This window comes from Myodes glareolus, chromosome 16, assembly GCF_982192425.1.
Source record: "Myodes glareolus chromosome 16, mMyoGla1.1, whole genome shotgun sequence".
Classification (NCBI taxonomy): Eukaryota; Metazoa; Chordata; class Mammalia; order Rodentia; family Cricetidae; genus Myodes; species Myodes glareolus.
This window is the reverse complement of record NC_142041.1, coordinates 27,139,778-27,152,038: the sequence shown is the minus strand read 5'-3', so window position 1 is coordinate 27,152,038 and position 12,261 is coordinate 27,139,778. Positions and strand designations below refer to the sequence as shown.

At 38.5% G+C, this 12,261-nt stretch overlaps 1 protein-coding gene across 1 annotated transcript in view; it reads right to left on the bottom strand.

Annotated features, from left to right (window-relative positions):
- Positions 1-12,261, bottom strand: part of Erp44 (endoplasmic reticulum protein 44) — an 81,718-nt gene that overhangs the window by 45,922 nt on the left and 23,535 nt on the right. Inside the window, exons 2-3 of the mRNA XM_048420602.3 lie at positions 4,099-4,171; positions 1,991-2,030 (exon numbers count right to left, since the gene is read on the bottom strand). Of these exons, the coding sequence (XP_048276559.1) occupies positions 1,991-2,030; positions 4,099-4,171 (113 nt within the window). The remainder of the gene's footprint in view (positions 1-1,990; positions 2,031-4,098; positions 4,172-12,261) is intronic.

The window sequence follows — 12,261 nt, the reverse complement described above, 5'->3', positions numbered from 1 at the left end:
CTAGTCCACATTTCCAACTCAGATGTGCATGTACTACTCTGCTTTCTCATGCCAACCAGAACTCCTCACCCAAGAGCACTGCATTCTAGTTTGCCCTGTGCTACCATCTGGTCAGGTCACAGGGCAAGTACTTTGCTCCTCTGAATCTGAGTTTCCTTACTTGTGAAGTACATTGGACTAGATAATCTCAACTAAAATTTATGACTAAATCCTAATTTGCCTTGAGAAATGCTACCTCCACTAAGCATTTACATACGTGGTATTTTCCTGTGTATCTTCAACCTTTTATTATTAAAGTTTTTAAAATACCATATCATGCATCCATACACTCATTCAAGAGACATTGTTATGTACTTAAGAGTCACATATTTTGCAAAGTGTTGGATATGACATTTTAAAACAGTTATGGTAACTATCTCCACAGAACAAATATGATTATTTGGGAATCACCAACTAGATTGTAGCATGTGGACGGCTACAGCTGGGTAAGACTGGAGCTTCGAGAACTGCAGAATCTCCTTGACTTATAAATGGGCCAAGTTAAGGAATCTAATGGGAACTGAAAATATCTTAAGGCAAAAATGCATTAACTATGCCTACCCTTCGAACAGCACAGCTCAGAAACATGCACAGTGCAGATTATCAGTTTCTCTGCCTCATGAACACCTGTTTGGCTGGGAGCTAGACCTTGCCACCACAGCCCACCACAGAGGGAATATATACTGCTTGCTACTAGCCCAGACACAGGTCACAATTTAAAGTTCAGTTTCTATGGAATGCATATAATTTTTACATGAGAGTTACACGCTGAACTGTTGCACACTGAGCGACAGAAGGGTAGAAACACTGATACATGAAGATGTCTGGAAGAAAGCAGCACTCTAATCTACTATTTGAAAGATGATTAACAAATAAAGAAGTATTTGCAAACAAGAAGTGAGCCACCCAGGTTGGGAAGATGGCAGGAGAGTGGCATAAGAGAACACACTTTCACAGAATTGAAAGAAGTCTGGTGTGACAAACAGAATACGGGGGCAGAAAGAAGCAAGAGATGCAAGCGAGCAAATCATGAGGTGCCTTCTAGGTCAAGGCAAGGGGCTTAAATTTTAACCCAAAGATTCAGAAGGTTTAAGATAAGAGTATAAACTCAAATAATTTGCAGTGTAGGGAAGAAATCAGCTTTATATTACAGAGAGTATTGTGGAAATACATAATATAAAATATATAAATACATAATAAACTCTGACTTACACTGCAGAGAATACTGTGGACATATGTAAAACTAGAGGCATAGAAAACCCAGGGAGGAGACGGTTTCAGGGAACTAAGGAAACTGCAGGACCATAGCTAGCCCAAAGCAGGGTGGGGCAGCAGGCAGGCAATAAGCCTTTTAGGGAGTGGTTAAAAACAACAATGCCAGTGTTTCAATTAATACTCCGTCATTCCTATCTGCACCACACATTCTTTAGCATACTTAAACATCATACTCTAGATTCTGGGAATACTATGAAGTCTATTTGGTAGGACACAAACAGATTTAAAAACAGTATCTAAGTTGAGCATCTCTAGTCTGAAAGTCTGAAATTACAAATGATAAACAGTTTCAGATTTTGGAACAGTTCAGACTTTAGAGGTACTCAACTGCTAAAAGTCTATTACATATTCCAAACACTAAATCCCTTCTGAGACAAGGCACTTCAGATAGGGGATAATCAACCTGAAGTGACAAGAAAATGGTCCCAGAGTATCATGTAAACACAGAAGACAGGATCTGATTCAGAGCAAGAGCTACTGTCTCCTGGAGAAAAGTGTATAAGTTGAAAATATCAACATTATTTTTATAAACTTGTCACACCTAAATTCTGACTTCCAACCTAGGCCCCCTTCTCATGGACAGGGAAAATAGAAAAGGAAGAAAGGATAGGAGAAAAGAGGTAGGGGGTTGGATAGGGGGACGACCAAATCTAAAACTAAAAACAAGATTACTTACCAGTCAGCATAAAAATTTACTAAAGCAACATCAGCATTATCTGAAATTGAAAAACAAACCAAAGTTACTTGTTTAAACATGTCTATGTGACATATTTAAATATACAATTCTCCTCATGATCTTTTCCTGTTAATAAAGGGACAAATAAAGATCCACAGTAATAATAACCTCTCACCAAGATGGCCACACATAAGGGTAGGGTTGGTTTATATATAACTTAACACTTTCTCTCTACCCTCCATAGATAAGAAAAAAAAAACTTTCACTGTGTCTCAAATGAGTATAAGTCAAAAAAGAAATCAAATTCTGATTGGGCATGTCAACTTCCAAGCAATCCATTCTCATAAAGTGGGATGGTCTGCAGCTTAATAATTCGTTTTTAAATATCCATACACACAGTAACTGGAAACCAGTTCTGCAAGTAGAACTGTCTTCAGCTGAAGAGAGCAGAACAGTTAACCATTTCTCACTCTACGTCTACCTTGTAGTCTCTTCCTGCTGTTCTGAAGAGGCAAGCAGGTCTTCGTCCTTACCCTTCTCCTAATAAACTCTGCACTCAAAAACAAACAAAAAAACCCCAAAGTGCTGTAGGAGGTCATTCTGTATTTGTGCTGCTTTCATTGGTTGAATAAAGAAACTGCCTTGGCCTCTTGATAGGGAAGAGCTTAGGTAGATGTGGAAAAGAGAACTGAATGCTGGGAGAAAGAAGGGCAGTGTGGTAGATGCCATGGTTCTCCTGCCTGAGACTCATGCCGGTAAGTCACAGTCAAGCGATACACGTTAATGAAGATGGGTTAAACTAATACGTGAGAGTTAGCCAGTAAGAGGCTAGAAATAATGGGCCAGGCAGTGATTTAATTAATGCAATTTCTGTGTGGTTATTTCAGGTATTAAGCTAGCCGGGAGGTGGGAGGCAGCCCGCGCTCCTCCTCACAACAGCAAAGAAGTCTACCTTGTAGCATTATAAAATCTACTTGCCCAGTCCCTTCCCACTTAATACTGTCACACAAAAAACTCACTACTGAGATTCATATCTTAGGATATGTCGAATCAAAAAGACACATTACTGCTTCTTTTGAATAAACCCAACACAGAGAAACTAAAACTCTTCCAGCACTCGTGAAACTAATACACAATGATGTGCCAGAATTTGGAAGGTAAGAGGGAGGAGAACAGTGTACACTTCAGGTTCCTCCCTTTACTTTGCACATTTGGTCCACTTGCCTGTTCATTCAAGCTGTGATTCACGAGCTGGTTTCTGGACCAGATGCTACAACATCACCCAGGAACTTACAGAAATGCAAATTAGGTGCAGCCTAGCAGCTTCTGCCAGGAAGCTGGCCAAACAGCACAAATATTAATAAGCCCTCAGTGTCTTTCCAATACCTGGTATATAGATATTCTATTGAGAGCTCATGAGGTGGGAATAGATTCTTTTGATATTTAAAGCTTCATGAACAGAAAAAAAAACTATGTTTTCAATTAATGCCTTTTAATTCCTCTTATCTCTAATCCACTTTCGGTTTTGATCATACGCAAACCAGTGACATGGTGTTTTGATTTTTAAGGAAGAAAGAATTACAGGCACTGCATACATTTTTAAATCTCCTGTCCTGCAAACACCTATCATATCAACCATGCACTCACCTTTCCTTTAGGATCTGCAAAAATCAGAATATCCCAAGTTAATTCTATGTATAATCATACAGTCAATAAACAAAACATTCATTAAAATGAACTTAACTGGATCAATGTTATAAAAGAGATCGGAGAATAAGTCATTTAATTAAAATGGGCTCTCAATATTTAGCAGAGTATAGTCAAAACTCTAGGGCCCTAGCAGACCGCCTAATGTATTGTCAGGCATTGTATCCACACCAGGACAAATAAACAAAAAAGTTAAAAATCTTCCAACCCAGAAAAGAGGGCACACATTTTAAAAAATTTTACTAATAATCAAAACCTAAAGTGCTTTTGTAAACTCAGTGAAAGGACCCAGAATGCCAGTTTGTTAATTATTGTAGATAATTAATAAATTTTAAATAAATAAATTTTATTTATAAATTTATAGAGAAGAAAATATACTTTAAAAAAATCAAGATACTTACTTAAAATTTCATCTATATTCTCTGAATCAAGACTTGTTATTTCAGCTGTAATAGGTGTAAAAATCGAAGTTACCTGAAAAATTTAAATATGTAAAATTAAAAACATTTCCATAAAAAGCAAAGCAGTCTAAAACAAATTAATAAAGTTGACTCTATTTGTTTTTAGAATATGTTCTACTAATTGATTGATTATTAGCTATCCTAACCTTCATTAGGTCAATAAAATTGGAAATATTTAACTTCCTGAGCCTAGAAATTGATCAAAGAATTCCAACACCTCCAAATAGCTTGTAAATAACTAAGAAAAATAGGAATTTATCCAGCTGTTTAGAAAGTAGTACTATAGAACTAAGTTCACTGATTCGCGCCTGCATGCATCTAAGAGAGAGACTGGGGAAGGCTGGAGGAAGACCTGATGGTAGTAGAGCCTTGCACTGCTTCCCCTTCTGTGATAAAGACACCAGGGTAAGTGTCAGAGAAAGGATGTTTCCACTTTCACTTTAGTGTGGAATCCAAGTTCTAGCTTGTCAAAGAAAATCAGCCTAACATCTGCAACACAGAGAAACGATGAAATTTTAAACCAAAGTAGCAAAGTTTCACTTATTTTTGAGAGTATTAATTATTCTCAGAGGATCCTTTGTCAGAGCAGAGTTCGTGTATGAGAATTCATTCACTGAGTCACTGCAGCACAGAGAGTGAAAACTATTGTCAGGTGCTAGTCAAATAACAGTCAGGCCCTCCTCTGGATGCTACCGCGGACACAGCTCTCACAACGTGACAGTTCAAACTAGTAATTCGTCAATAACTCAACGATATACGGGCATGCTGATGCTAGCACTACTATAGGTTTACTCACTCATCTTAAAACAAGGCTAAGGCTACCACCAAGCTTGCCTCCAAGTCACCATGATATTTATAACCAATAACTTGACTACAACCGCCAGTAATAGATAAATCATTCTCTCTTAAAAGCAAGCTTAAGTGATTGGAAGTATCTAAATAATTTGATTTTAGAAATGTTTCAAAGTTAGTTGGGAAGAGTAGGTTCCTTCCTGTGACCACTTATTACTGATGTAGCTCAAGGCACACTAGGTTCTATCTGGCATTTGAGAAAACAGATGCAGAAAGTTTCTCTGCCCTTCTTCCTTCTCCCAAACCAGCCTTAAAAAAAAAAAATTCTCTGACCTAAAGAAGGCTGTATGACCCACATTAGCTTGAGCAGCGGTTCTCAACTTGCGTATTGTGACCCTTTTGGGGTTTGTACATCAGATAGCCTGCATCTCAGATATTTACATTACAATCCATAACAGTAGCAAACTTATACTTATGAAGCAGCAACAAAATAAGTATATGGCTTGGGGGTCACTGTCACATGGGAAACTGTAGTTAGTAGTCACAGCCTCAGAAAGGTTGAGAATATCCTAGGCCTGGGGGAAAAAAAATGGATCCCCACTTCTGAAAATGGAAATTCCAAGAAATCTGAACTCAGGCCTTGTTGGAGTCCACTTGGGACATACCCACTTCTTTCTACAGAACTCTGTAAAGTGAGAATATAATGTTTCCCTGCTTCTTTCTTTAGACTGTGTATTAAATAAGCCTGTCTCGGTCTTTTGTTACAGAGGTCTTAAAACTTAGAAATCTTCTCCTATACATAAACACCAAAAGAGTGTTCCCGTAGAGCAGGGAAGTAAATATCTTAATTAAGGGAGCCATTTTAGGGTTTGCAAGAGACTTGTCTCTAGAGGGGTTCCCAGGTCCAAGGAGAGGTCCCCAGATTGTTCCTTGGGCAGCAGAGGAGAGGGTGCCTGAACTGGCCTTGTCCCATAGCCACACTGATGAATATCTTGCATATCACCATAGAACCTTCATCTGGCGATGGATGGAGATAGAGACAGAGACTCACACTGGAGCACTGGACTGAGCTCCCAAGGTCCAAATGAGGAGCAGAAGGAGGGAGAACATGAGCAAGGAAGTCAGGATCACGAGGGGTGCGTCCACCCACTGAGACACTGGGACTGATCTAATGGGAGCTCACCAAGGCCAGCTGGACTGGGAGTGATCGAGCATGTGATCAAAATGGACACTCTGAATGTGGCTGACAATGAGGGCTGACTGAGAAGCCAAGGACAATGGCACTGGGTTTTTACTCTACTGCATGAACTGACTTTGTGGGAGCCTGGTTTGTTTGGATGCTCACCTTTACAGACCTGGATGGAGGGGGGAGGACCTTGGACTTCCCACGGGGCAGGGAACCCTGACTGCTCTTAGGACAAGAGAGAAAGGGAGAGGTGGGGAGGGGGAGGGAAAAGGGAGGTGGGGAGGAGGTGAAAATTTTTAATAAATAAATAAATAAATAAATTTTTAAAGAAGTGTTCCCATATACATTTATGTCCAATCTAACATAACTGTGGAACTTAATTATATTACAACAGTAAGGTTTACAATTGTGTGGTGGAAAAAACCTATAGAAACAAACAAACAAACAAAAAATCACAGAGCAATAATGCTGATTACTATCAAAGTCAAGTCATTAAATAACAGAATTTACCAAGTATCTATTAGGTAACAAGGGCACAAATGTCTATGGTATGATATAACTTGCCTCATAAGCTCTCAAACTAAAAGTAAAGAGAATGGCAAAATGTGTTAAATGCTAAGGCTAAAGATAAAACATGGGAGGAGTTGGAGGAGGGGAAAGCATGATCAGAATATACCATATGAAAAATTTTTATTTTTAATAAAAAGAAAACAAACTTTAACGAAAAGAAGATATGATCTCTGCGTAATCCAAGGAAGCCTCTTTTTCAGAAGTTACCTATTAAAATATACACTTTCACTGGACCTTATGGCAAATGCCTTTAATCTCAGCACTTGGGAATCATAGGCAGATGAACAGAAGGAACTCTTTGTTCCAGGTCAGCCATGGCTACAGAGTAAGACCCTATCTCAAAAAGAAAAAACAAATGCTTACAGAAAGTAAAACATTTAAATTCTGAATTTAATTGTTTTTTATTTTGAAATAGTTACATGACAATATATTTATATAATAGGTAATAAAGAAAATGTAGTAAATAGGCAACCACTACTTAAAAACACTGTACTGGGACATATGCAATTGAGGAGACCGCATAGCTAGGAGATGAATTTGTTGCATGGACCCAAAGCAAGAGAAGTGCTTCTGACTCGATGATCTCTCCTCCCTCTAGGGAGTAAAGGGGGTTTTCTGTTGCCATTACCATTTCTATTAATGCACAATATGGAAAGTTTATTTGAATCGTTACCAAGCTCCACCAGACTGACAGATTGCTTCTCTTTATATCAGCCCTGGGATAAATAAAGGCTCTTGGGAAAACACCTTTATGCATCAGTTGCTATAGCATTCACATGAAATAAAAATAAGTGGGCACAGATAAGAAAGGAAGCAAGAACTCACTAGACTAAGTAAATGTTTCAATTAAAAAAAAATAAACTAGAAATACACACATGCACATACACACAGAAGGGGAAGGGGAGAATTTTAAATAGTAGATCTTAACAGTCATGGAGAACACAGCCTCTAATGTAAAATATTATAAATGTCACAGGCAATATATATAAAGATGGACATAAACTCAAAAGTATTTTACAACTTAAGTTGTTCTCCCCAATTCTTTATATCATTTTTGTCACTACAACAGTGGAGAGAGAGGTCTCTAACCATGTTCCACAATTCATTAGATAATTGTGGAACACACATTAAGTATACCAACTACTTACAAGTCAGTCTGAGACGTCTAGTATTGTGATCTTACAAAAAGAAGGGCATTCGAGTATTTAAATAAAATAAAAAACTCAGTACTTAAAAATCTTTCAGTGGGGCTAGTGAGACGGCTCAGTGGTGACGAGGCTTGCCACAAGCTTGATGGTCTCAGTTCAGTCTCTAGAACTAACATAGTAGGAAGAGTAAACTCACAAGATGTTCTCTGACATCCACACCATGTGGCATGGCACTCATGTGGAAAAGAAGGGGGGAGGGAGGGACAAACAGTATGTTTAAAATCTTCCAATAGTAGGAGCTTCTTCAGCATTACCTAGAGGGTTTTTAAAACTGAGGTTCTTGTGAAAACCACAAAATCCTTCCTTTTGTTACCCTCCCTCCCTTCCTTCCGGGCTACCTGCCTGGCTAGTGAAGCCAGTACTTGAAAAAACTAGAACTATGCGGTGGTGGTGCATGCCTTTAATCCCAGCTCTAGGGAGGGAGAGGCAGGTGGATCTCTGTGAGTTCAAGGCCAGTCTGGTCTACAACAGTAAGTTCCAGGACAACTAGGACTCTTTCACAGAGAAACCCTGTCTTGGGAAAACACACACACACACACACACACACACACACACACACACACACAAACAAACAACAACAACAACAACAATAACAAAACAACAAAATCCAAACACCTAGATCTTGTCCCAAGCATGCTCTACTTTTTGCTTCTCTATCTACACAAAGCCTACTCTATTGGGCACCCCTTCTAAAGTACCACACAATCATCCTTTAAGGTGTTTTTCTTCATAGAAAACTGGCTTTCCTTTCTCAATAGCCCTGTATGCTGAATGGTGTAGGAATATAAAAAGATCTGAAAAAGTAGTCGAAGTCAATAGGAACTACTGAGAAACTAAACTGCTCTTTAGATTAGCTATCACATTGAAATGCTGATTACATGCTAAAGTGAAGTATTTCAGGAATAAATTTGGAAAATGTTTTATTAACCACTCACTATTAAATCAAGTTTTAATTGCTGTAATACTAATACATATCGGTCCTCACTGCTGCAACATGTGTGCATTCTGGCACCCAGTGTTAAGCCTCAGTGTTGTCTCTCTTTTTGAAAGAGGCACTAATCCATCAGGTCCTCCTTTAGATTAAGAATAAATCTTGAATTAAAAAAAAGAATGAATCAACAGTAATACTGAAGGTGAATTAGTCTAAATAATTTTACATCAATTGTACATAATTTAAGAAATAAAAACAATTTCCATCCAAATATATTCTTAATGGGAACTATTATGAAGTCTCTAAACTGAGTATCCCACATGGAGGCCAAACTAATATTTCTAGACAGGGCTTCGTGTGCAGCAATTCCTCTGACAACAAACCTCCAAAGGCTTTCTGTCCACAGCACAGAAGTCTAACTCCACTACCAAGCAGCTAGTACCACTCACCAACAGCTGCACCTTCCTTCTGGAGTTACTGCTTTCCACTGATACCCTATGCTCCAACTAAAATGAACTACAGTTACACATTCTAAGCGGACCAAGTAGCGCATGTTTGTAACTGTTACACCCTGGAGGCTCCAACAGGAGGATCACAAGCTTTAGGACAGCCTAGGCTATACAGTGAGACCCTGTCTCAAGTAATAAGTGTATAATCATTCTCCATACACACACATCAGACACCAATAAATAAACTCTAGCTTTTTTATGAGGCCCCGGATTAAGTCCGTTGTCTTGGAGTTTTATAAAGTTAATACCAACCCCTTCCCTCTATAAGCAGGGTGTTTTTGCTTTGTTTTGTTTGTTGGTTGGTTTTTCGAGACAGGGTTTCTTTGTGTTATAGTACTGGATGTCTTGGAGCTCACTTTGTAGACCAGGTTAGCCTCAAACTCACTGAGATCTGTCTATCGGTAGTTTTCTAGGCAAAAAGTAAAAGTCACCATAGCAGACTCTTAGTAACTGAAAGGAACTGTATAGAACTCTTTACCAATCCTAAATCATGAAGCATTACATCCTCACCTGACATGTGAAGATGAGAACGGAGTAAGAGTGAACCGAGGAGTAAGGATGTGAATGCTGAGCCAGTCACTAGTCTCTCTATGTACTGGCAACACTAAGCTCTGCTCAAGATAATAAAACCAGCAACTCAGAACTGCTGTATGACCTATCCAAAGGTCATTCAGTAGTCCAGATCCTTTAAGTTATAAATTCAGAAATGTAAAAAGTTGACAGTGCCTGCAATTCCTCCATTTTTTGCTCATGCCATGCACGATCACTGTTGGAACAGACAGAAAAGGCTACCTAGTTTTTAGTATCCAAGTCAAAGGCTACCTTTCTACAAAGACTTTCTTCATGGCCCCGGATGACATGATTCATTTCTCTCATGTTGACACCTACAGCACTTTCTACAGAACATCAACATATTATTCTTAGATGAGAAATGGGAGAAAGAGGTAAAGGAGAATAGTCAACAAATATTCTTAGCAAGTTTGAGAAGAGTAAGGTTAAAACAAGGAATGTGACAATTTGGATTTAATTATTTGACAGAGAAAACACAATGTTTGGTGAAAATTTGGAGACCTAGAACAAATATCAGAAGCGACCTACCCTGCCCATCACAGGAGTCCCTCAAAAATCTCTGCTCCACAGCTGCCCTGAAACCCCAGTAAGACCTCCTTTCAGGTCCCTTCACACTTTGGCATGGTTCCAGATATTCCAACACACAGCCATCCACTAAGACTTACTATACAGCATGGTGACTAGAGTTAATAACAATGCACTTAAAAACTGATGAGCAATTAGATCACAAATGCTCAGATCACAAAAAAATGGTATGTAAGGTGATGGATATGGAAATTAGTTTGATTGAATAATTTCATAAAGTATACATACATCAAAACATTACAATGTAAACTGTACATACACATAATCCTTACTTGCTGGAAATTAACAGACTCATCAGAAAATCACTACTAAAAAGAGAACAGCTACATCACACTAGTCAGTAGAAACCCAACAACTGTACTGCATCATCTGCAAGGGAAGGGAAAATGGCATGGCAGTTTTAGGGCCCAGGGCTGATAAAATAATAGGCACACGTAGTTATCAAATATCCATTCTGTTAATGAGATTCTTATTTATGGTGTTTTCTATCTAATAATGTATTTCTGATACATTTGTTTGTTTAAAGACCAGTATCTTAAAACCTCACTGTTTAGTGTGGCCTTTGACCCTACAGCATTGGTATTACCTGAGAATTTAGGAGGTCCCAGCTCAGGCCCAATAAATACAAACTTTCATTTTGATACAATCTCCAGGTGATTTCTATGCACACTAAAGTTTTTGATGCACTGTTTTAGAAAACAAAAACTTTTTACTCTAGTGACAAGCATATATATCCATTTAAAACTCTGTACAAAATTTGTAGTCCTCAAATATAAACACAATCAACGAATTTGTGATAACTCTATAGTCACATGAAGAATGCTTGACTTCAGAAATATGGAAAATCTGCAATTTTATTAGAAATTTACATGTTATTTTTGTAAACTATATTGCCTTATCCTTAATAATAATCTGAAAGGATATTTCCTCATCAAATTATTGGAATAACATCTTGAATAGAGGATGTTTTCTCCCTGTGGCATTGCTGCCGCCAATGGGCATTATGTCCATCAGACATTCTGTAGCAACAGCTTAGTGGACATTTGCTAGCCTTCAGTTGTATAAGATCCTCAAGATCCTTTACAAGGTGCTTGTTGAGTCTCTCCTATAGCAAGAAATAAGTGATGTATCAAGCAATAGCTCTCTCGCATTTCTAATCCATATTGACAGTCAGTCTACCACCTCAAGTCCTAATGCCATAGAGCACAGGCGGCTGCTTGTCCCTGGAGGCCACTTTCCCGACCGTAATGCCAGTGTACTCCGACTCTCAGTTTTGCATTAAGCTGGTGGACAACAAAAACATAAAAGGTTTGCAGTTGGCTGTAAGGAGCAGGAGTTGAAAGGCCCCTGGAGAAATGAAGCTGAGGCTGACAGGAACTAAGGGCCTTGAAGCTGGCTATCAATCAAGGCACATCTCATACTGCTAGTATTCTCAAGAGCAATATAATGAACTAGAAGTCCAAAGAGAAAGGAAAAACAGAACAAAGTATCTAAGACTCGGAAGCTATTTTTTAACGCTTAGCTTGCTCAGTGGTACAGTCTTCTTCCAGTATCAAAGAAACCTATTTTGGCACCATCAGAAGCAATCTGCATTTATGAACAAGCATCACAACAATAAAAAGCAGTCTCCATTAACTGAAAACACATGCAGATATTAGGAAAGGCAATTTTTTACCTACCCTTTTCTAACACATCCAAATTCAGATATCAGTAATATAATCTCCAATCTCAAACTAAGTCAATAAAACAGCC